General features: G+C 27.1%; 1 protein-coding gene across 1 annotated transcript; it reads right to left on the bottom strand.

The window, feature by feature from the left end:
- Window positions 1-9439: 9439 nt before the first annotated feature.
- On the bottom strand, window positions 9440-13372 carry LOC114194494 (ARM repeat superfamily protein). The gene is made up of 2 exons (XM_028084758.2): window positions 12928-13372; window positions 9440-10575 (listed from the first exon to the last, which is right to left on the bottom strand). Exons 1-2 carry the CDS (start codon window positions 13236-13238, stop codon window positions 9723-9725), a joined length of 1164 nt encoding a protein of 387 aa, XP_027940559.1. The 5' UTR covers window positions 13239-13372; the 3' UTR covers window positions 9440-9722.
- Window positions 13373-26654: the final 13282 nt, after the last annotated feature.

Below are 26654 nucleotides of genomic sequence, written 5' to 3'. Positions count from 1 at the left end.
GTCGTCCATTTCTCTCCTCTTTAAGCCATTGTTACAGGAAAATTTAATGCAAATTAGTTAGTAAAAACGAAAATAAATAAATATATAATATAAATCCCACCTACCCTTCGATCTGAGATTTATGCTTTACCTTGGTTTTTTTTTCTTTTAATCTGTAGCTAATATTTTATCTTTCTCTTATTTATTTTTTGTATTTTTTTATTTTTTTACACTCAATGTTTTATTATTCTCATTTCAATTTTTTTTTTCTTGTCATCTTATAATATGTTTTTTAAATATTTAGATTTTTATCAATTTTGAAATTTTGAAACTTCATGTTCTTCACAAAAACATCCAAAATAGGTTTTTATCATCTTCAAGTTTGTTTTTTGGATATTTTTTTTATCAAAAACATCCAAAATAGGTTTTTATCATCTTCAAGTTTATTTTTTGGATATTTTTTTTATTAAAAGTATACAGTTTTTTTATATTATTGTTTATACACGTGTTATATTTAATTTGGAGAAAAACATTATGTTTCAGTTGTTTAATATGAACCTTATGATTGTGGTGTTGATGATGAAAAATGTTTGGGTGTGACTTTTTTTATACACGTTACAAAATGACTTTCCTTTTGTTTTATATTAATTAATTGTGAAATTTTAAATTTTCCTTTAAATTTTATCCTTCTTTTATTCAAGGTATTTTAAAATTCAACACAATTGAAGAGTAGTCCAGTTTAGTTCGGTGTGGTCCGATCCGGTTCAGTTTAGTGAGGTTCTTTGAGGTTCGATTCCGTTGGGTTTGGTCCGGCCCGGTTTGATCCGGTCCAGTTCGATTCGATTTGGTTTAATTTGGTTCGGTATCGTTCGGTTCGGTACGGTTCTGTTTAGTTTAGTTTTTTCGTTTCGGTTCAATTTGGTTTGGTTCGGTCCGGTTTGATCCTGTTCGGTTCGGTCTATCCTGGTCCGGCCCCATCTGATTCGGTATGTTTGGTCGGTTCGATTATGTTTGGTTAAGTTCGGTTTGTTTGGTTTGGTTCGGTTCAATTTGGTTTGATTCAGTTCGGTTCAATTTGGTTTGATTCAGTTCGGTTCAATTCGGTTTGATTCAGTTTGGTTCGATTTGGTTCAAGCATGTCCGATTTAGTTCGGTCTGGTTCGATCTAGTTCGATTCGGATCCTTTTTGTTAGGTTCAGTTTAGTTTGGTTCGGTTCAATTTGGTTTGATTCGGTTTGATTGAGTTCAGTTCGGTTCGGTTCGGTACAATACGGTTTTGTTTAGTCCAACCCGATCTGATCCACTTCAGTTCGATATGTTTCTATTCGATTTGGTTCGGTTTGGTTCTGTGTGGATCGATCCGATCCGGTCCAATTTTGTTCAGTTATCTTTGTTTTGATTCGGTCCGATTTGGTTCGATCGTGTCCGGCCTGTCCGATCCGGTATGATTCTGTTTGGTTCAATTCAGTTTGATTTGATTTAATTCGATTCGGCTCGGTTCAGTTCGATTCGATTTGATTTGTTTCGGTTCAATTCAGGTTAACTCAAACAGTTTAATTCGTCTTGTAAACTTTGAAACTTATAATGAAAAATATGTTTATTGTAAAGTTATTGAATAATTAAAAGTTAAAAACATTTATAGTGAAAAATATTTATGTTGTAAACTAATAAATTAATTGAAAATTAAAAATACTTATCAGGAAAACTTATAAAATGATTAAAAATTAAAAATATTGATGTATAATTAAAAGTTAAAAATATTAATGTTGTAAACTTATAAAGTTATTAAAAATTAAAAATACTTATAATGAAAGATATTTATGTTGTAAACTTAAAAAATAAAGAAAAATTTAACAAACTTATAATACATTTTTTTATGTTATCAACTTATAAAATTATAAAATTATTAAAAAATAGAAATACTTATCAGGTAAACTTATAAAATGATTAAAAATTAAAAACATTGATGTATAATTAAAAATTATAAATATTAATATTGTAAACTTATAAAGTGATTGAAAATTAAAAATACTTATAATAAAAAATATTTATGTTGTAAACTTAAAAAATAATGAAAATTTTGAAAAACTTATAATAAAAAATATTTATGTTGTAAATTTATAAAATTATTAAAAATTAAAAATACTTATCCGGTAAACTTATAAAATGATTAAAAGTTAAAAACATTGATGTATAATTAAAAATTATAAATATTAATCTTGTAAATTTATAAAGTGATTAAAAATTAAAAATATTTATAATGAAAAATATTTATGTTGTAAACTTATAAAATTATTAAAAGTAAAAAGTACTTATAAATGAAAATGAAAAAAATTCAAAAGTAAAAAATATTTTAAATGAAAAATATTTATCTTGTAAACTTTTAAACTTATAATGAAAAATATCTTGGTTGTAAAGTTATTAAATAATTAAAAGTTAAATACAGTTATAATGAAAAACAGTTAGAAATACTTCTAAGGAAAAGTATTTTTGTTCTAGTTATAAAATAATTAAAAATAAAAAATAAATTTATACTGAAATTTGGTGCACCTGCTGTATTTCTCATCCAGATTACACGCTTGAAGCAGTGGAAAGGCTTGAAGCCATTATACGAAGATTGTGCAATTGCACATCAAGCCTTATACTTTCTTATCTCGGTTACACGAAGATGACAAATAAATTCGTTCTCATGAGTATTATCTGAACTCGTCTCTGTTCTGACGGAAAAAGATATGGATATGAATATGGGGAATTTCCAACTTTTTCAATTGGATATAGGGATGTACATATCTTCGTCCTCGTTTAAATTTTTAAAGCACAATTAATTAAGTAATCCTATATATATATATATATATATATATATATATATATATATATATATATATATTCTATTTTCTATTTCTTCTAATTATTTAGTTTGTCATGAAACTCATTCGCATCTCCAATATATTTTTCATGTTATCATAATCTTTATGTAATTACGTTAAAATGATGTATGTCAATTAAAATATTTGTATGCCTCACATTTGAATATTTCTATTATTTTTTACTATTTTTATTTATTATATATTTTCCTTTCACATGAGAATGTTTAATACTCTCAATTTAAGGTAATATAAAAAAAATTCTTTACTTTACTTGTTATTATTAATTTTTGTTTAATTTAAAGAACTCATTTGTTTCGTTAAAATAATTTTGTTTTTTTTTTCAATAATTGGGTACATATGTTGATATTTGAAAAGTTTTTTTTAAATCTCTAAGGTATTTTTCATCTTATTATACCCTTAATTATACATTTGATTTACTTTGTGCGGTTTCTTTCAATAGTCTCTCAAATTATTTCTAAGACACACATTTGTTAAATTTTTAAAAATTTTATTTACTGTTTATTTTCATCATGTAGAATAATATTTCGATATATTCTATCTAATTATTTTTTATTTTCTAACTCATTATCAATCATACTGTAATTTTTTCACTTTAATTGTATAAATCACTTTTATTTACTACAATTTAAAAATTTAATGTAATTGTCATGAATATTTTTTTGTCACTATCCAACATATATTGGAGTTCAAAAGATACATAATCTATGTCAAAATTTTATTATTATATTTATTATTTATTTTTTGTATCATTTTGATCAAGTGATGTATTATAACTTTTATTAGTGTATAAAAAAAAGATTCATTAGAATTTAAAAAATTGAAGTAAACAAACATTTAAAATATATTTTAATTTGATTATTTGTTTTTCTTTATATTTTTTTAAAATATTTTTTAATTTTATCAACTAAGTTTCATTAATGTTTGTAGTTTGTAAATTTAATAAATGTTTTGGTTCTGATGAAATTTTATTTGGTATTCTAATCTAAAATGTAACAATTTGGTATTCTAATCTAAAATCTAAACAATTATAATTTATTTCAAAGTATTTGATATGGAAGAAATAATCATACTCCTAATATTGAATATTTGATAATATTATGTTTTCTTTACCATAATTTTTTTTATAAAAATTAATATTGAAGTAGTTAAAAAATGGGTACGGGTATGGACATGAAATTATACCCGCCGTTACCCGGTGGGGATGGGACAAAAGTTTGATATCCGTTGGGTTTGGGTATGAGGATGGGGATGAATTTTTTTTTATGGGAATGAGTATGAGATAGCAAAACTCGTCCCCTGCCATGTTGTCATCTCTTAGCTTCTTATAAAACTTATTAAATTCATGAACAAATAAACAAGCCCTAACAATAAAAAAATTCCTCATCGTCGCATAATTCTATGCCTCCTTAACGGAATCTATCATAAAACAACGATAAAGAAGATGCACACAAAAAATAAATTAATGGTGAAATCATAAGTATTTTTGTTAGAAGGTTTAAATTTCATTTCTCATCATTCCTACTGCGACAAAGGAATTTTTCTTGACTTGCCCACAACATCTTAGTTGATTACTTGTCCACCATAACAAATTCAAAAAGGATAGGAAAACATTTTTTTTAAACACAAGAAACAATAAAAAACATGAAAAGTGACTAATCATAAATTGGACAATTAGGCATTCAATGATAGAACATACAGACGGATAATCATAAATGAAAAGAATCAATGAAAAATACCCTTTTTGTTTTGTCCAATGAAGATAAATAGCATCAACAAAGTGAGTGTGAAAACAAAGAAAATAAATAAGGTAAAACAACTTCCCAAAAAGAGCAGTAATGAAATGATGTTACAAAGAAAAACAAACTATAAAATACATGTTAAATTATTTTAAAAATAATAAATAACTTATTATATTAGAAAAAGTGAAATAGGAATTAAAAAAGTAGACACGAAGGAGAAAGGAAGTAAAATAAAATATAATTATCTTATGGAAGAAAAAGAAAGTGAAACACCGGTAGGTAAGTGAACTCATGTAACATATTGAAGTAGTCTTTGTAATTAGAATTTGAATGTTATGTTATTAAAATATAACGCTTATAAATATAAAAAATATTTATATAAAGACTAACATACTTTTAAATTATTTAAATTTTATTTTTTTATTATATTGTCTTTGTTTAGATTATGTTTCGTTTATATCGGTGAATTTAGGAATAACAAAAAAATATTCGTATTCACGGATATCTGCGGATAAGATTTACGACGGATAATTTATATCCACGAGTATTTATTACACATGGGTAACAGGTAACAGATATTTTAATATCTGTTTTTAAACTGGTCGTGCGTGAGTATCATATACCCGCGGGTATTCGTTACCATCAAAAACTTAAAATTAAAATTTAATTTGTTTTATTAACCCAAATTTAATTAAAATTAAGATTATATTTTATATTTTATCAGATTCAATTTAATTTAATTTAATTTATATTTTTTGTAATTTTATTTTATATTTTTTATTTTTTTTCAAATATTTGTGGGTATCCACGGGTGCCCTCAAATTTTAAAATATTTGCGGATGTTTATTAAGACGGAACCGAGTAGGTAAACTAGCGGATTATAGGTGAATTTTTTTTTTACAGGTCAGATTATGGATAGACACTATCTGTAGTCAACCTGACTCATTGTCATCCTTAAATTAACCATTTGAAAAAATTTACTTTTAGAATAGAAAGTGATAAAAAACACACAAATTTCAGGAGGATCAAAACTTTTTCTTTATTTTAACTTTCTCTTTGTTATAGATCAGATTTGCATCGAAGAGTGTGAATAAATTTTATTTTTAAATAAAGCTAATTTTTAATATCAATAATAATAATAATAGTAATAATAACAATAATAAATATAAATGATAACATTTTTTCATTTTTTAATTATTATTTTTGTTTATTTATCGACTATTTCACTTCATTCATTAACTTTTGTAAAGTTTCATCTCAAATATATTTATTTCTTATCATATTTCTCTTAATCCAAATAAATTCACATTCACCTCTTTATCCCTCAAATCTACTTTAATTCACTCTCTCAAATCCATCTTCAAATCCAAACACAACATTAAAGATGTCATAATCCTGACATAAAATAGATTGTCAAAATCATGACATAAAATAGAGTGTTCCTAGATGATCAATTTTTTCTTTGGAGTAAGTTCATCTTTATTCCTCTTGAGTCATTTTTAGAAGTTTTGCATGCATGTGTTTTATGACGGTTGAATGTGATTCAAAATAGTTCAAGATGAATTTCTATTTGTCTATGATTGTTAGGATATGTTCATATCATTAAATTGAGATTTATATGTGTATAGTCTCATTTGAGAGTTAGATACTTTGAAGCTTAGTTGAGTTAAAGTTTAATTCAAGTGAGAGAAGTTGAAAGGATATTATAGTCACTACACTTGCAATGATGTGTTTGGAGGATTTTAAGGCATGTGGGACTAGAATATTTATATGGGATGGTAATTGAGATATTGTTATGTGATTGAGAAATAAACTAGTGATACATATATTAGTTTGGTTAAATCAACCTATAATATCATATTTTAAAATTGAAATGTATTTGTCGTGATATGTTAAGTATATAAAACACTAGTTGAAGCCAATGAAACAAATCGATATACATATCCAATTTTTTTAATTATGTAGATTTCCTGGGCGAGTCATTCACCCTCTAAGTGAAGTTCAAGATTTTAAAATCTATATGCCTCATGTTGCTTTACTTGATGGGCGAGCTTTGTTAATAAGGCTCTTAGGTCTGGGTCATAGGACGATCAGTAAATCACTTACTAAGTGAAATTCATTTTATAAAAATATAGAGAACTTGAGGTGTTTGGGGTTGTTGGGCAAGTTTGGTCTCAAGTGAAATTAATTGATAATGACTTCCAATACTTATTCGCTAGATGAGTCAATTCATTCACTGAGCGAAATTCTTTTAATTAAAATCTAGAGAGCTTGGGATGATTGGTCAATAAGGCAGTCAAGGCTTCGTCCAGTGAATATACCTCCAAAGATATGTCATTGGGCAATTGAGGATGTTAAAGCTTATTATTTTAAAAACTATAAATGTTGTCTCATTGAATGAGGTTTAGTGCTCATGAAGTAAAGTCAAGTTGTTCAATCATAATTTACCGTTTTGTGTGTGTTTGTATCCACATAAAGTTAGGATTTACCTTAATACATTATTGATATATGTTTGAGGCTGAGTAGAGTTAGTGCTTGTGCCATAATCTACCGTGAGATGTTGATTTGATATATTTGTGATGTGAATTTAGTTATTTATAACGAGGAAGTATTGTCTTGAATGATTGTATGATGTGTATTGAATCAAGATTCTTTAATGAGATTATCCTAAATCTACTAATGTTGGACTATGTGGCATGATATTAGGTGATGAGGGTTCATGAAAATTTTTATAACTTGGATTTGTGTGAAAGAAAACCATATCAAACATGTTATATGAAATTTATCATATCATAAGAGGAGAACTTAGATTTTAGGATATAACTTTGTGTGAATGGATAACAAAATATTCCAGTCTAAGTCATGCACAAGTGTTTTGAAAGTAGAGTTAATTATTAGTGACAGTTAAATAATTTTAGTATCAAATGACATTAATTGAATGATGTATGTGTGATATTTAAAATGTGTGATTTTTGTATATGATTGCTCGTAGATGTATTACATTTGTAAAATATAATTTTCGTGTTTCATGTTTTTAAATTTCGTTTTCCAAACTTAACACTTTTTCTTTTTCATCTTTCGATAGTCGTAAAGTAAGAAGTGATAAGTAATTATAATTTTTTAATATTTTTCTTTTCTTCCACTTCTATCAAATGCATAAATGATTTTAATTAATAGTTGAGAATTTTTATGTATATTTAAAAATATCTATAAACTCAAATAGTTTAAATAATAGTTATATCATAGTTAACATTTATTGCATGTGACATCAATTGTATTGCAAAGAGACTGAGTGAGCCAAGTCACAATCCAATTGTGACTTGGAATTGTTACGTTTTTAAATTAAAAGAGTCACGTCCTCATTAATGATTATATCTTTTAGTTTAGTTGTAAGCATTTGATCCTAACAATTGGTATCCGGACCAATATCACGAATATGTGACAAAGGCCAAATAAGTCGTGACTAAGCTATAATTTATTCGATCCTAACAATTAATATCAGAAAAAAGTTCATGAATATGTAACAATTGATAAAAAAAAAAGTACATGAGTACGTAACAGTGAATCTTGACTAAAGTATAATTTTTTATCTAGTAGTAAGACAATATCACTTTTAAAAGTATTTTTTATTTAATGAAAACAACTTAAGCTATCAATAGATTAGTGTATTTAGTCTCATAAAAAATATATTTGTTTTTATGAAAGAAAGGGGCTAAGTGCCAGAAAACATACGAATAGAGGAACTTACTTGCCTAGGTTGAGCCATTAAAGACAACCAGACGAAAGAAGGGACACTATCACTGAAAATAATTTCACTATTCGTATAAAGCGAAAGCATACACTACGTAATTATTTTTGGAAATACGACCAGGACATTTGCATGTTCCTAGAACTATTTGTTTAACCAGGTCTCTATATTTAAAAACTTCATAAACTTGTGTTCTATTTTTGGAAGTATAGTATAACTATGCGATCGTATTTTATAAGAGTTAACTGAATTAATAATATTGGTTTGAAGAGATAAATGGAATGGCCTTTTTCATCTTAATATTGTTTTTTTAAATGAAAAAGGTATGAACTTTAGGGTTTTATTATTAAAATTTTGACTGAAGTTTTGCAAACGTGTCGCACTCGCACTTGAAGTATATGCTAAAAAAGTAGCCAAACCAATACTGGGGAACATTTCATCACTTGGTCGGTTTGTCCGCCGGCCCATTTCCACACTTTTTGATTCATCATTTTATTTTCCTTTTTTATTTCGAAGAAAACTCCTTAAATGTGTCTTCAGAAAAGAAAAAAAAATCTTGGTTTTTCTAGTTTTAACTTGCAAATGCCAACCCACTTTTCAGTATGTTGGGAACTAATACTTTTAATTTAAGGTTTTCATTTTTAGATCTGAGAATTTTGTTTCTTCAGTAATATACATTTTAATTTCCCTTTCAAATCTACCAAGTGAGATCCATTGTCATATATATTGTTATTTTAAATGTTAAAATTTAAACTTTTTATTTTAAAATATATAAAAGCAAAATTAATTTAAATATTAATTGCATGGTAGAAAATGAAGACACTTACAAGTAACATCTATGTTTTTGCTAGCAATTATATTGATAAAAATCAATTTGAATTGTTACAATATTTTGGCTGAGTAATAATAAATTTTCAGCAAATTGAAATGGTGTTAAACAATAAAACACACTGGTCAATAAGGGCATGTTTGTTTTTCTCATAAGAACTCCAGTGATTTGTTAGTGGTGGATCCAAATCCTTTTGCATGATTATAATGGGTAGAACAAACACAAACACCAAGTCACTGCAGAAATGGAGAAGAAATTTGGACAAGGAGCTTTTTACCACTTGTATGTCATTTTATACAGCAGTTTCTTTACAAACCAACTACAAAATCATGACCTTTACCACTGACAACTTAGTTTATTGACAATTACCAGTCACTCGATACCTCCACAATGGCCTGGACTGGCATCATACTTCACTATGTATTATTCCTTCTTTTTTTCCGTTTTCTACTCTGGAAATTTACCTCACAAACCCCAAATGCAGAGAAAAAAAAGATGAAGAAAACTGAAAAAGAGGCAGAGTTGGCCAGCGGCAACTATCATTTTGAAGAAACTTCAGAAGCACAGCCAGCGATAGGAAGATCACTTGGGGTGCAGACAAGAGCCCTTTGTTGTAAATGTCTCAGACTTTGTTCCATGCTTACTTGAACCATCTCAGCTAGCATCTTCTTTGCTTTACCAGATTGATCATCCCCATCAATCTGTGATATGATGTTGCACACTATATTCTCCAGAGTGTCAGGTTGAATTTCAGATCTCGGATAAGGAGACTCTCGCAGTAACTGCAAAAGGGTGCGTGCTTTTGACTGAGACTTAGGTGTCCCTTGAACTGTAAGCTCAAGAAGTCCTGGAATCACACCTTCTCTTAGAATTGGTTCCCGGTATTTACATCGATCGCTTTGGCACATTGTCAACAGTGCTCCAACAGCATGCTCCCTACTTTGGAGAGTGCCACTTTCAAGAACTTCCACAACTGCCAGAACCCCACCTTCTTCAGATGTCAAGGCAGTTCTGCCCTCGTCATAATCCACCAACGATTCTATCAAAGCGCAGCATTTTTCAGCTGTTTTTGATGATTTTTTACAGGTTTTAAGAAGATCAACTATGAAGGGGATTGGGTTTGTCTCAAGAATGGTGCTGAGATTAGTAGGGTGGGTTGATAAATTAGACAGAGCCATTACTGCATCAGCTTTAGCTTGGGGGCTTCCATCTCTAAGGACCTCTACAAGAAGAGGAATGGCACCACAAGCACTGATAATTGGTTTGTTGGTCGAAGAGGCAGATAGTGTGAGCAATGATGCAGTTGCAGACTCCTGCAGATTTACATTTTGAGACTTGAGGAAACTAACAATCGGTTCTAATGCACCAGCCTCCACAATATTGATTTTGTTCCTGCAAGTCCAATTCAAGTAATGAATACGATTGAATTATGACTAAAAAAATTATCTAACGAAAAGTTTAAACATGATACTTGTAGAACGGTAACGTCACAAAATAAATAGCACAGGGTACAGAAAACAAGCCAATGTTTTAGTTCACGATGAACTGCAAATTGCAATAACTTCATCCAGCTATATAATGTAACATCAGATCTGCCAGAAAAAAAGAATTTGAAATCCTGATATATATTTTATTATTAGGAGTTCATTCTTAAGTTAATGGCATTATATTCAATCACAACCTGGAACATACCCAATCTTGTCTTAGATGTAGAAGACTAATGATGTCATGGTACAATGTGGAAACAATAAAAATACTGATGTAAGCAAAAGTAGAATAAGATCTGATTCCCCTGGTTTAACCCTCTTGTGGTGGTTAGATATTAGGTGATTTACTTCTTGCCATGCACATCCTTGTCCATGGTGCTGGCTCAAAACACCTACCTCCCAGGGAGGAGAAAGAAACAAGAGATAAAGGATCTATATTGACAGTAATCGTGTATTAAAACATGAGCCAAAACAAGAAATTTTAGGTGCGCTTGTTTTGTATAGGTGGAAGATGGGGGAAGTAGGAATTTGAAATGAAAATCACTTCACAGTTGTTTGGTATAGCAAAAACGGAGGTAGGTTGAAAAAGGAGTGCAGCTCATTTACGCTCCACCCCACAAATTTTGGTCACTCCTAGAGCATGAAAGTGATTTTTTACCCTCTATCCAAGCAACAATGAGTGAAAATAAAAACTTTCTATCCAACCCTTTGGTCCTTCTCTTACCTTCCTATTTTCAACCTCACTTGAACAAAAACAACGAGGAGAGGAGTAGGCAAAAAGTCATTTGAACATCACGTTCAATGCAGAGATCTGAACCATCTCTATAAACATTAAGCCCACGGTTTTTAAATCACTAATTTAAAAACATTGAAGGAAAATAAGATAACAAAGGAGCTAGAATTCTCCCATTTCTATATCCTAGAAGTCATTAATGCATGCTCAATAGCTTTCCTTTTTAACCCGTTAGGTAATTTAATTATTTTCTGTATATGATAAACAAATATGGCATTATTATTCGTCTAGATGATCCTAATCGGAGTAAGCATACTGTTCTCTAATATTTTAACCCCTTACGCAAATATTTAGTTAGCTACTAGAAGCGAAAGCAAAATAAAGGAATTAAAACTGTTCCTTTAGCTAGAAGGTGAAACTTGACTCTAAGCAACGAGCACTAAATGATATAAAGACTACTTCCGCAATAAGACATGATCCAAAAAGGAAAAGAAACAAAAGTAAAAAAGAAAGAGCACCATGTGAAACAAAGGAAATCCACCTCGCAATCGGATAAGTTTCAACAACAAAAAAGCATCCAATTCTTTCTTGAGTGACATAGCATTAGCATGCATGCATAATAGCCACAAAAGCAATTATCATTCACAAAGCAACGTACTCGACATGCTAGAATTCACAACACGCAAAATAAAGACTAACAAAAGTATTATAATTAATTGATTAATTAATAATAATAACAGTATTCTATAAGAATAATAATGACAAAAGGTAAATATCAATTTGATGGTTCATTTTCTAATTTCAAGAAACAAAATATTGTAGAGAGTTCAATCAATCACAGAAATATGTGACTCTTGCATTCTAAGGCATGATAAAGTGGTTTTGCTCATTTTCTGTCAAAGATGCAAACTAACTACCCCTCCCCCCCCAAAGAATAAAAGTATGGTACACCGTGAATCACCCATCTTCATCATCTTTCCTAACAAACATCTAGGTAGAATATAAAATCAAATCTCAACCATCACGCTCAAAAAAACAAAAAAATAAAGAAAAAGGAAGAGAAAAGAATTTAGTAGACAGAATAAAGAGTAGAATCAGAATCATCATGTAACACCATATATGCTATGTACCATTATTATACAACACTATACTATTATTATGATTATAGAAATACATGAAATCCCAAATTGACAATATTTAATTCCAATATCGAATCCCAACTCGATGGCTTCAAGGTATTGCGTATGTTTCATAAAGCGCACGAATTCCCAGAATCAAAAAAAGTGCGTCAAACAACAACTACCATAAAACTAACCATAAAACTGTATAAATTAAAGAAAAAAAATTAAACCCACTACAAGTAAATTAATCACGCGAGAGAAAAAAAAAATCTAATCAGTCAATTATGTAGAGGTTTCGTTCATTTTTTCATAAAAAATATGATTAGTCAGAATTTTCCACCATTTTTAATTCTGGTGATTGGAAAGGAAAATAAAAGGAAAGAAAGGAAGGGCAGGGAGGTACTTTTCGTCCTTCACGGCGAGGTTGAGCAAGGCGAGGAGAGCGGATTCCTGTGACTCGGGCGAGTCGACTCGGAGCATGGAAACGAGTGGACCGACAGCCTGAGACAGTTGGCGCCGACAACGTTGGGACGTCTTGGTGAGTCGGCGGATGTCACGAGCGGCTTGAAGACAGAGGTGGGGCTCGCCGGAGTTGAGGAGGTGGAGGGCGCGGCGCACGGCGAGCGGCGTCCTCGGCTCCTCCGTGTCGAAAGCGACTCCGTCGGAGGAATAAGAGGAGGAAGAGGAGGGAGAGAGCGAATGGGGACTCTCCATTGAGGTGGTAGCGAGAGAAAGTGGAGAGAGAAAGAGAGAAAATATCTGTTTGGTTTGAAGGAAGAGAGTGAGAAACGCAAAGTGTGTGGTTTTGGTGCGGAGGCTCCTGGGAGAGGCGTTAAGCAACAGTTATTTGTAACATATAAAGAGAGAGAAAGCTGTTGGTTTGGTAGTTTGGTAAAACATTAGAACAAGTTTCATATATTTATTATTATTTTTTTCTTTGTTTGTTTTATTATATTATTATTACACTATTAACTATTATTTCATGGGTCTATGTATAACACAACAGGATTAGATCTTTTGAATTGAAGTTTCAAAGTTATTAAAGAAGAAAACTTCATTCAAAATATTCAATCAAGTTATTCACCCACCTTAATAAAGCGATCTAAAAAACTAAAATCGCTGAAAATAAATTAAAAAGGTGCCAAATTTACAATTTAGTTAAAAATACCATATTATATCACCGAGTATAAATGAGGATATATTATTATATTGAAATATTTATTTTCTTATTATTATATTAATTACTATTGTTTGTTATATATTGTTGTTTCGGCTCTGTGCTTATGTTGGTCTGGTCTTCAATCAACGTGTTACACTATTTTTGGTGGGCCTTGGTTTGGATACATTATTATTTTTAGGTTTTGTGCATGCTTGAAAATGGCCGAAATATCCCTTCCACATGTTTTAAATTGGTTTTAATATTTTTAGGGGGGAATTTATTTGGTTGTTGAATGGTGTGATTGAAAATTGAGAATGGATTATGAGGAGAATGTGTGTAATAACAAAAAGGACATAGAATATATGCTTTTCTACCGTTGTCCATGGTGTATCGTCGGTGGGTTTGTTCAATTTCAAACAAATGAATATTCAAAACATAAGAAAAATGAATATTCAAGAGGGAAAATTAAAAATGTCATCCAGATTCTTTATTTGCTCCATTCTAAAATAAATAAACTTTATTTGCTAAACTTACTCATTTTTCTAGTTATGTGTTTATATTTTATTTATAATATATTAGCACTATTTGGTCGTAGTTGAAGAGTTAATTAATCATGAGTGATCAAATTTTTAAAAAGAGTGAGTTCTCATTCACTCTAAATATATTTTACCTTTTTCATTTTTGTTATTATTTAATATTAGTGGGATCAATCGATAAAAATATCATTTTAACTAAACTAATTGAAATTTGGTTATGTTTTGAAACCTTACTCTAGGTCCTATATTTTGAATTACTGCTTAGTTTTTTAAGTTGTTTTGAGGTCAAATGCTTGTATTTAAAGAAAATTAATTATATTTTCATAAAATCTTAAGGTAGATTATATTTAGATGTGAAAAAAATTGTAGGTGATCATATTATCTTGAGTTTTATGTGGGGATAATATTTTTGTGTTAAAAACTATTTGAATATTATTTGATTTTTGGTTATCATATTATTGTTTTAGAATATTGTGAATTGAATACTCTCGATAAAAAAATATTTAGTGGTTGAATTGTGCATCTTAAAGTATATGATTTATCTTGATTGTGGATTTGATTTTGATGACCATGGTTAGTTTCTTTTGTTTTTCATTTATATTGAGTTTGAACTATCACAATTAAATTGAAATAAGTGAAGGATGATACTTTAAAATATTTTAGATTATGCTTGTCAATTATGTTCAAATTTTATATTTGTAGATTGGATTTAGATAAAATTTTGAATTGTTTTATTATATTGCATGTAGTTAATTTTTTTATATATTTCACCGAAGTAAATCATTTTCACTGAAGTGGAAGATTTTCGCTCAAATGAATATAGAACAAATATTTAAATTTTGCTCTTGGTTTTACTTTCGTTCAAACAATTTTTTTTTCTCAAACAAAAATAGCATTACAGGTTAATTCCTTAGTCAGTTAGATTTTTCATTCAAGTCAGCCATTTTCTCAAACATTTCTTTTCTTGCTTTTCTTTCATTGATCTTTTATTGAATTGTATTTTTTACACATGTATGTTTCTTCTAAATAATTTGCTCATTTGCTTTATTCTTTGATCCATCCAAAAGTAGTTTCATCATTCATATTTTTCCTTTGTTTCAATCAACTTCGAAATCATTTATATTTTTAATAGGTTTGTACTTAAATGATAAAATTATTAATATTACTTACTTTAAAAATAGGCCTATAGATTTTTTTTTAATAATTTAATTAAATAAAAATAAAGTTATTAAAATTCTTATCCAGGTCCTAGGATTACCAACAAATCCGCGAATCAAATGTTATGCAGAATGGGTCAGAGAAATTAATTTGTATTTTTTATGTAGGACGGATCAGTCCACCTTAAATTGTCATACCTCAAATTGTCATCACCACTCAAAAAGAAGTTGTAATGATAATAATAATGGTAATAATAATAATTACATTTTACTTTATATTGATTTAACTATAAGGACAAAATTTAAATCTTTCATTTTAACCTCTTAGACTATTTTTTTTTATCTATCACATTCATTAAATCATTTACAAACTTTATCTCTACATTTTTTCACTTTTACATCTTATTCCTTAATACAAATAACAACAAAATATGTCTTATCTCCTCAAACTCTTCAATTCACTTTTGAATTTAAATCATAGTTACAATAGACTTTATTATATTTAAGCTTAAATAAAAACTAACTAGTTTATTGAAATTTCAAACTACTTTTTTTTTTTCTTCGATGACAATTATACAAAATGTCACCTTAAAATATTAATATTTTCATATAAATCATAAAATAAACAACAACAGGTAAAAGTAGAATATTAATTAACAATATTTTATTGAAAATTAAAAAAAAATTAAAAGTAATATATATATATATATATATATATATATATATATATATATATATATATATATATATATATATATATACTAGCGAACGCACAGGTGTTATCGCATCGGTGTGTTCGCATTTTTTAATTTTTAAAAAATTTAAGTTATGATCAATAATAAATATATAATTTTTAAAATAGTTGTTAAATATAAAATTAGAAAAAAATATATGTAAAAAGAAAATTTAAATAATGATTTAAGACAAAAAAGATTTCAAAAAAATAATTAAAAATAAATTATTTATAAAATAATTAAAGGTAAAATGGATATTTTGAAATGTGGACACAAAAAGGGAAATTCCTTTTTTGTATATTGTTATAGATATATTTATATATTTGTGCACAGAATTTTTCCGGAATAAAATCGTGCCAATTTGATATGATCATTTATTTTTTGTAATTTTTTAAAAATTGCCACTTCCAGTAATTTTGGAAAAAAAAATACATCTTTTTGATCTTGTGCCGTTAAATGAATGTAGGGTGGGTTACAGTTGAACTGTGAAACATGGAAATCATGAATGTCACCTTAAAAATATGCTTAAGGTACGGAAAGAGACACCTAATTGTGCGATTGAAACTCTATTTCTATGCACTTTTTCCACATGCAATGGTGAGTGAGAGTGTTCTTAGAATACAAGTTTTGTATTTGTAAAAGAAAGAACAATTTTAATACTAAAGCCATTTATCACATCCAAAAAGGCTTTACAAATCTGTTCCTTCCTTCACCTTCAAGTGATTTTTCCACAAGATAAGCCTTTTCCTTTTCTCCCTTTTCTTTGGTTTTTGGTTTTTAATTTAATGAATGCTTTCTTTCCGTTTTAGTCTTTTAATACTCGTTTTTTCTCGCAGATTAAGAGTGATTTGTTTTTCAGTAAAATATTTTCCATTTTTGTTCTTTTAAAATAACACTACTATTTCTTCAAAAGCAGAAAATAAAAATGTTGAAAAAAAAAACAAAATATTCTTATGAATTTATTATTTTTCAGATCATGTCATGATGTAGCTAAGTTGCAGGCCCGAGAATTGCGATTCTCTGCATAAGATTATTATTCCATTATTTGTAAGGCTTTTATTGTGTCGGTGACTCCCTTCTTTATTTACTCTCTTTTTTTATATTGCTATTTTGTTGTATTTTTTTTTTAATGGTCCTTTTCACCTGTGCACCATTAGAGAGCTATTAATATTTATTTTAATGAATTAAAATTCTGAAAGTGATATTTTCATTACAACTATGCTACCTGATTTAAATTTAATGATAATTGTATTTATTTTTTCTCTATTTACTTTCTTCCTAACCAGATTTTTATGGACGTGAACATTCTTTATTTTCTTTGACCTTTTCTTTTCACAAATCATAATTTATGTTGTAAGCATTACCGAATTAAATCATTATTAGCTAGAATGAAAACTGTTTAAATATTTATTATTTTTCAAATTTTTGATTCATTAAAATAAATATGTTAAATTTTTAATCCATCGCACTTTGTTGCATACAATAGCAAAATTGTATGATGTTTTGTAGATCTAAGCATGTTTGCAGTATCATAAACGTAAGTTTATTATATTTATTTATTTATATATTAGAGTTAAACTATATATGCGAATAAAGCAAATTGGATTCCCATATATAAAAATAGTTAAGTTTAGATTCAAATTTTTAAACTAAATTGTATCATATCTTATTGAGATGCTCTTACTTAAACAAATTTATTATTGAAATCGAATAAAACATAATGCTTAAATTTTAATTTTGTCTTCAATAACATCTATATTATTAAAATTTAGTAACTAAGATATTAGTAGTGGGCTTTAAGTCTAACTCAATCCCATAAAATTATCTTGTAAGGTGAGGTTTACACCTTATTTATATATTATGAATTGACCTTATTTCTAGTCGATGTGAGACTTCCAAAAGACACATAATCATACCTCACAATAAAATCAATTACTAGAATTATATTTACAAGTTTTTTGTTTTCTGATATAAGTTTATATGTTTGGGTAAAATAATATTTTACTTTCACTAAATCTTTTATATGTGTATTATGTGAGAATATACTTTTATCAAATTGAGAAAATATTATTTTCTCATCATGACAATGCTTATGGGTGAAAACCTCGCTCTCACATGTACATCATCCATTTGTTAAGATTTCGCATTTTTTTTTTAATTATATTGTTAGTTGATTTAAATTAAATGCTTATTTATTTGATTGCTTGTGTTTTGAGATGTAGTTAGAATAAATCTTGAGTAGATTGAAATTATAGGGTGACATGTGATGTGATGAGATTTTAGTTAGTACTGATCGAACATATAATACCTAGTGTATTATTTATAGTGGGTATTAAATTAAAAAATCTGATGAAATATTTAGGTTATATACATTGAATATAAATAAAAGCATCAGATAGTGAAATTCAGTGAAAGTTTATGGGATTTAACTGATGAGGAAAAATAATCATACTTCTATTCCATAAAATATTCATGAAGTTATTGATTAAGATTATTCGAACGAGATTTATATTACAATATAATAAATGCCAATTTCTAAATCTAAAGTGTATGTGTTGTTATCAATATGAATGACCTTGAAACTTTACATGTAAAAGTATATTCATATTATTTATCACATATTATAATATTAGATGGTTACTTGCCCTTTGTGTTTTTGTCTTGTAATGAATGCTACAATAATGTATTTACGAGATTCCAGAAATAAGCTTTGCAAAACATTTTTTTTAATTGAAGAAATAATTTACGAATTGAATATGTTTAAATGAACTTTCAATATCTACAAGAGTTTCTTATGAATGATTTAAAATTGAAAATAATTTATCATATAAATAATTATTTAAAATTTTAAACAACTCAATTTTATTAATCTACATGAAATGATGTTTTTATTTATGGTTAAATATGTTTTTAGTCCCTTAACTTTCAATGAATTTTAGAATTAGTTCATTTCGAAACTTTGAACCAATTTAATCATTCATTTTTTTGAAATACATGGATTTAGTCATTTTAATCAAATTTTGTAGGTTTATTTGATGTTTCGTACGTATTTCAGGATTGTATTTGAGTTGTTTATACTGTTTGACACATTTTTTCTTTAATGTTAAGTCAAATACTATTATGAAACGTGCTTGAAATGTCAAATAAACCTAACAAAATTTGATTAAAAAGATTAAATTTATACATTTCAAAAGATGAATGACTAAATTGTTCAAAAATTTCGAAATTAACTAATTTCAAAATTTACCGAAAATTAAAGGACAAAAAGTATATTTAACCCTAGTAAAATTTCATTATGAATGCTTTAAATGAGATATGTATAGTTGTGTATATATACAATTTTTTATTTATTATTTATTATAATAATTTTTTATTAAATGTTTGACGCTGACCCAAAAGTAACTATAAGGTTGTAATCTCTAAACAGTAAAATTGGTTAGGTGAGCAAGAATTGTTTTATATAGATTGTATTTCATTAAAAAAATATAAGTTTTGTTTCCTCAACAAATGAAATTTGTTCGATAACGAATGAGATATATTTTGGAGACTAATTTATGCTATTTTTTTAGGATTGAAATTTAATTATATTTTAGAGGATTAATTTATAAATAGTGTTGTTTGGAAGGACTGAAAATAGAATATGTTATTTAAATTTGTGGATGATAATGATTAGTAGAAGGTTTAACGGAAGAATTTGGAGCTTGGAAGTGCTCTCATTCTGAAATTGACTTTATGTTGGTGCGATGTGATGTGATGCAAATAAACGATTGGAAAGAAGACACGTCATATTGGGCCAACACATCGAATGCGCATATCACGACATATCATTTTCTTGTCTCTTTTAGTTTCCTTTTTGTTTTAAAAAAACGAGTTTTATTATTTCCTCTTTTGAAAGGATTTGTTTTTTTTTTTACAATTTTTTAGTGTTTTTGTTTAACGGGTTTAGTTTTATTTTTTATACTTTTAAATTATAATTTTGATAGAAAAATTTAAGATAATATTTTAATTTTTTTAATTAATCAAATTATCAGGACATCTTAAATTTGACAATTAAGTAAACTTTTCAAAATAGCGAAACAAAAATCGAAAAAATAAAATACAGGAAGAACAACTATAACTAAAATAAAATAAAAACGACTGAAATAATAATTTAACTCCTAAGATTTTTTTGGTCAGAATATACCGTGTTTGTTTTGGAGTGTTTAAGTAGAATTTAGACTGCAAAATTATGTGTTTAAGTAAAATGTCATCTTACGAGTCTAAGTTTATATCTTATGATCAATTATATATCCACATTTAAGTAAGAAAAATGTAAATTTTAGATTTATTATTGATAAAAAATTAAGTAAAAGAAATTATTATGTGATATCTTATTATTATTCTTTTATTTATTGATCAAAGATCAAATTGACCGCATGATTAAGAAATAAGATTATCGGTCAATATTATAATGCTAATATCAGTATCAAGGCTTTTTTTTTATCTTTATTTGAAAAAAGTCGCTAGACAATGATTTATATAAAATTACTATCAAAATAATATTAATTTATACGAAAGAAAAAAAAATGTCTATTACTTATTACAGATTTTGTCCATTCCAAGTTAATGTTTCTCCTTTCCCAATTAAAAAAAAAATTCATCTTTCCACATGTTGTACTAATGTAAATTGGGACAACTGTTTAAATATTGAAAAAGTTAATCACTGACATTTTGTATTTTTCTATATGATTCTCTAAATTTTTCATCTTTGATTAAGTTTCCAACAAAATTAAAATATTATGTTTTATATTTTACTTGACATTTTCAAATCAAAATTATTTAAGTATAAAAATTATTTAAATATTTTCAAATTTTAGTCGACACATGTTAATATGATAATAAATCTATTATACACACTTTTCTAACTCAGATCATGTTAAGTCATGTCAAGTCCGTTAAATTGAGATGATTTGTCCGAATTGATTTGACCAAAGGTTAAATTTAATAACTTCAAATTAAAGATCGAATTAAATTAAGCTATACTAAAAGATAGAGTTTAATTTATCATAAAATAAAAATTAATTTTTTTTATCCAAACAAAAAATTGAAATATAATAATACTTTATCCAAAATTAATTATTTAAAAAATAAAAAAAAAATTCAACTACAAATAATTCAATTACTAAATATTTAATTTATTATAATTGTAAATTTTCTTCGTTTAAACACAAAGTAAATTAAAAACAAATAACAATAAATAGATAAAATTACGAAAATAACTAGCCAATCATCTACCAATGTAGGAATAGTAAAAGATAATTTAATGTAAATGTAGTTTTAATGGATAATTAAAAATAAATTGAAAAAGCACAATGTAAACACGTAGTGAGTAATTATTGTTGGTAAGATTTGAGATTGTAGATCCATTATGATAAAGAAAAACGTAATAATTGACTTTGATCTTACTGAAGTATGATATGATGAGTCCACTAAAAAAAAAGACAATTTCCATCTTAATCAAAACTTTCCAAGCTTTCATCCATGGAAGCCAATTATTACGTGGCTTTGTTCAATACTTAGGTCATAATGAAGAAGATAACACAGGAACAATAGCCAATGGTGTTTGCATTTGCATCCATAAATAGAGGTATTATCCAGTAAGGTCAATTCTACATATGATTGTATATGCAATTTTGAACCCTGGTTTTCAACACTATATTCAAACTCACTTGTCACCATCTTCATGTATGAAAAATAACACTTCACATATACTCCTCATAAATCGCCATACAAAATCAAATATTTACTGATTTTATTAATGGCAAACTCTTGTAAAAATTAAAATAAAAACTCATGTTATTACTTCTAACATATTCTATAACCAAATGTTGTTTTGTCAAAAAAATAAATAAATAAATGACTTTTTTTTTGTCTTAATTAGGTTTTAATTTCTTTAAAATAAAAAAAAAACATTTTAAAAGATTTAAATGACTTGCTTAATTGATGAGAAGTCATGTTTTCTATATTGTGATAAATAATTGATTTTTTATACATTATGTATTTTTTTTATAACATTTTAATAGATTTTAATTTCTTTTAATTCTATCAAGAAGAAAAGGAACATTATTAGAAATTTAATCATAAAGATGGCAGTTTCGTATTAAAACATGATATACAGGAAGAAAAAATCAATACAATTATATTTTAAAATTTTGAGTTAAAGAAAGATAACATTTTATATTATTTCTTTCTTTACTCACTTTTTCTATCTATGATGGCAAAACATATACTTTGAAAGTGAATCAATCAATATAAGAGATAATTGAAAGAGATATGTATATGATAAAAAATAATTGCAAGAGCAGAAAGAGGAGTAATTAATAAATTACATGCATGTTGTAAAATTGAATTAATAACAACTAGCATAGAAAATTGTAAGTATATAATCTTAGATATTCCTTCTAATATAATACATCTAGTGGATATTAAGAAAAGATACAACATAAATCACTTAATATTGTAAATAATTTATCGTTAATGTTGATAAATTTTGTAAGAAATTACTTACTTAAATTTTACTTTTACATCTATAAATAAAATTCCTAGACTTAACACCCAAAAAAATTCTATATTTATTAACATTTACAGTCGCATTTAGTATAAGAACATTATTATTATAATTATATTAGTAATTAAAAATTACGATAATAAAGAAAATAAATAATAATAATTATTCCATCAATAACATTTTCTCATAAATACTCAACATCTGTAACACCCAAAATAATAACTCAAAACCACCTCATAAGATTTTATATGGTTTTTATATGGTTACTATCCAAAAAAATATACATAAAGTATATAAATTACTTAATTTATGGTCATTTATAAAAGTAAAACTGTAACTAAAATAAATTTAAATTCAGTTCAAAAGCATAAGCTAAAAAAAAATGATAATTATAAAGTTCCTCAAAAGATAACGAGTAGCAAAATACTAATTAAAATCTAAACAATTGCACTGTGATTCCCATTGTCAGGGAAACCAACATCTAAATCCTCATATACTCACACCAAATATTAATATTGGTGATCATAGATTTCACAAATACACTTTATTCAAATATCGGTGATCATAGAATTCACAAATACAATTTATCCAAATATTGGTGATCATAGAATTCACAAATACAATTTATAGGCTCATATTTTTTTACCATTGTACTCAAAATGGTTATAAACGGCTAATACATTGATTACTTACAACGACTAACTCATTAATTACCCACGACGACTAATTTCTTAACTATTACTAAGATTCTAACCCTTACACAATGACTAACAACTCATTAATTATTACTATGATTCCAACCACTAATTCATTTAAGTTTATTCTAAACCCAACAATTTTAATTATTAAAAAATGTAAAATATAATAAAATAAATCACTAATATTCAGCAAAGTCTTATCGTAAGTCAGACATAAATCAATATCCAACAGTAATAACTCTTATTCATCTTCATTCATCTAGTCAGGGTCAAATATAGTTCATAAGAAAACTAAGAGAATACAATACAACCCTTATGAATACTTCAAGTTGAAAAAAAAATAAATTACTTAGCTTAAAAGTTTAAAAGTTACGCCAACTTCAACTAAAATTGATCGTTGGACTTTTGCTCATTAAAATATTCATCACTAGAGTTCCAACGTTTCTTTTCAATGATTCCAAAGACATTGTAAAGCTAACATCTAAAGCCACAATTTTTTTGAAGACAACAAAACGTAACACGAAAAGAAATAATTTGCTTCGTGCATACAAAATCTTTGAGCGAATTTAATGAATCAATTTTCTAATTTGCTCAGGTCTCAATCCACCGTACAATTTTTTCACAATAAAACTTAGTCGATCAGTTGTTCTAAATCATTAACTCTGATATTATTTTAATCTTAAAATCTTAAAACAAGAATCTTTATTTTTATATAATATTTAATTTAATTTATTTTATCCAATATAAAATTTTAACTCATAGATTATTCGAAACAAATTTAAATTTGAATTTGATTGGCATTCACCTGAAACGGCTACAGAATAAAGTGAGTTGCGTGAGGTAACAAACTAATAAATACTCATATAATTCAATTTACCACAAATAAAAGAAGAAACGAGAATTGATTTACGATTTTGACAATTCATGTTTGACTACGTGTGAAAGTATAACCTTTGATCCGTTATATCTTGTTTCTTTGTCTATTAGCACTAAACCACTGAACCTGAACTCTCCTCTTCCACCATAAATTTGTTTTTCATTAATCCTTTTTTATGTTTTTTTTATATTAATTATTAATATTTAGATATGATATGATATGAAAGATGGTAGCCATCACAGGTGTAAAAATGACATTCTATTGTCTGAAATTGGAGACTGTATGATTTCTATCTTTTCCTCATCAATCATTCAAACAAACATAGCCACACGTGCCACCCAACTCTCAAATTGCTTCTCCTCTTTTATAGTGCCATCCCACTCATGGGCTACGTGTATATGTTACATGTCCCATGAAAATTAATTAATAAATAAGTGTTGCAATTTTTCACCAATTATTGTGATTTTAGGAATTATTTATAATCACTCATCCCTATGTTGTTTCAGTGAATCACCCAAATGAATAATTAAGTTCTGAAACTATTTGCTGTCAATTTGAATGGTTAATTTTGTTTACTTTTTTACTCTCTATAAAGCTTTTAAATTTGTGATGGAATAAGTGACTAAATGACAAGTATATAATTTTGGAAATGTATTTCTCAACCACCTCATTACATCATAGAAAGAGAACATGTCTCTAAAAAATATGACATGTGCATTAATAATCATTCAGATCTGATTTATCTCTTCACATAACATTAAATTATTTACACCGTTTATGTTTGATACAAAACATAAAAAAATTAATGTAATTAAGTTCAAAAATATATTTATAATTTACGTTTTTCTTTCCCCTTAGTTTTTATTTTTTTTAAAGTCAAATTGAGATTTGGCACTACACATGCGAAGATTAATTAGGTTTTGGTTACGATGGGAATCACGGGATTATTTAAAATTCGAAGATAACACTTGGCAATTTGTGAGCTACATATGTTCCTCACAAAACTTTTGGTGATTAAGTTAATTAATTATTATGTTTGGGTCAACTGTGGTTAATGTAGTTGTTTATTTGCTCAATTATTGAACTCTGCAGTGTCCTTGCTATTCCAAAACTAGAAAATCTAAAATTACAAAAGCTGAAAATATAATTTCATGAAAAGAAAAATCAACTGGACAGCACCGTAGTTGTCCAACTTAAGTTGTCGCTTTCCCCTTTCTGTAGTTTCGTATCTTTGAAGGCGTGATGTGCTTAAATATATTCAGCAAATGACACGCAAGCCTCCTATCATTAACTGCTTCATTAATTCATTACCATTCTTTAATATAGATATCCTTTCAATGTCATCATATCAAAAGTAACTGATTCAGTTAAATATATTTTTGATCCCTTAATTTTTAGTGATTTTTGGAATTAGTCAATTTCGAAACTTTAGACCAATTTTATCCTTCATTTATCGAAATATGTGAATTTAGTCCTTTTAATCAAATTTTGTTAGGTTTATTTGATGTTTCGTACGCATTTTAGGATTGTATTTGAGTTGTTTATATTGTTTAACACATTTTTGCTTTAATGTTAAGTCAAATATTATTATGAAACATACTTTAAATGTCAAATAAACTTAACAAAATTTGATTAAAATGACTAAATCCAAGTATTTTGAAAGATAAAGGATTAAATTGGTCTAAAGCTTTGAAATGGACTATTTCCAAAATTCACTAAAAGTTAAGGGACGAAAAACATATTTAACTCTTAATTTAATTATTCAAAAAGTATAATTATAAATTGGAATTAATATAAATAACCATAAAAATGATATTAATTTTTTTAAAATCAACCATATAAATGAAATTGAAAATATTTTTATCATGTTTGTCCTTTATACATATGAACCATGGCAGAAAAGTTCAAAAATCAATGCATCTAATCTCTCCTACATACTTTGTTGCGGGTGAGAGTAATTATCCTTTAGCGGATACTAGGTGAACCGAGTTACAATCGAATTATAGCGTTTGGACTTATACGCTTTTAAATAAAAAGAGTTGCATCCTAACTAATAGTTATAGGTTTTTGTCAAGTAGTAAACAGCTTGATCCAATATATTTGAACTCTCTTCAAAGTTAAGGTTCTCTAATTATAGCATTATCTCATTTCATGCATGAGGAGTTTTTTCTGTATGGGTAAAGTTGGATTTTAGAAGGATTGTCAGGATTGTGATTCTTCGGTGAGAGTTTCATGACCACATCTTCTAATTATTGGAATTGATTTTTAGCTTAAATTTGAGATTATCAAAGGGATTAGTATTGAAAACACATAACAAATATTTTGGTGTAGAAGAAGATAACATTAGAAAAGCAGTTAGGAAAAGTGCCGATGTTAGGAAAAGTTGTTACAACTTATACAAGTGCGTGTGATACCTATCTCT

This window comes from Vigna unguiculata, chromosome 1 (assembly GCF_037176805.1).
Source record: "Vigna unguiculata cultivar grain cowpea cultivar isolate G323 ecotype 2 chromosome 1, ASM3717680v1, whole genome shotgun sequence".
Classification (NCBI taxonomy): Eukaryota; Viridiplantae; Streptophyta; class Magnoliopsida; order Fabales; family Fabaceae; genus Vigna; species Vigna unguiculata.
The sequence above is the reverse complement of the archived record's forward strand: the minus strand, read 5'-3'. Positions and strand labels throughout refer to the sequence as shown.

Coding starts and splice junctions, on each gene's coding strand:
- LOC114194494 (XM_028084758.2), bottom strand. CDS start 13,238: ATGGAGAGTCCCCATTCGCTCTCTCCCTCCTCTTCCTCCTCTTATTCC. Junction 10,576..12,927: donor CTCGCCGTGAAGGACGAAAA/GTACCTCCCTGC, acceptor TTGGACTTGCAG/GAACAAAATCAATATTGTGG.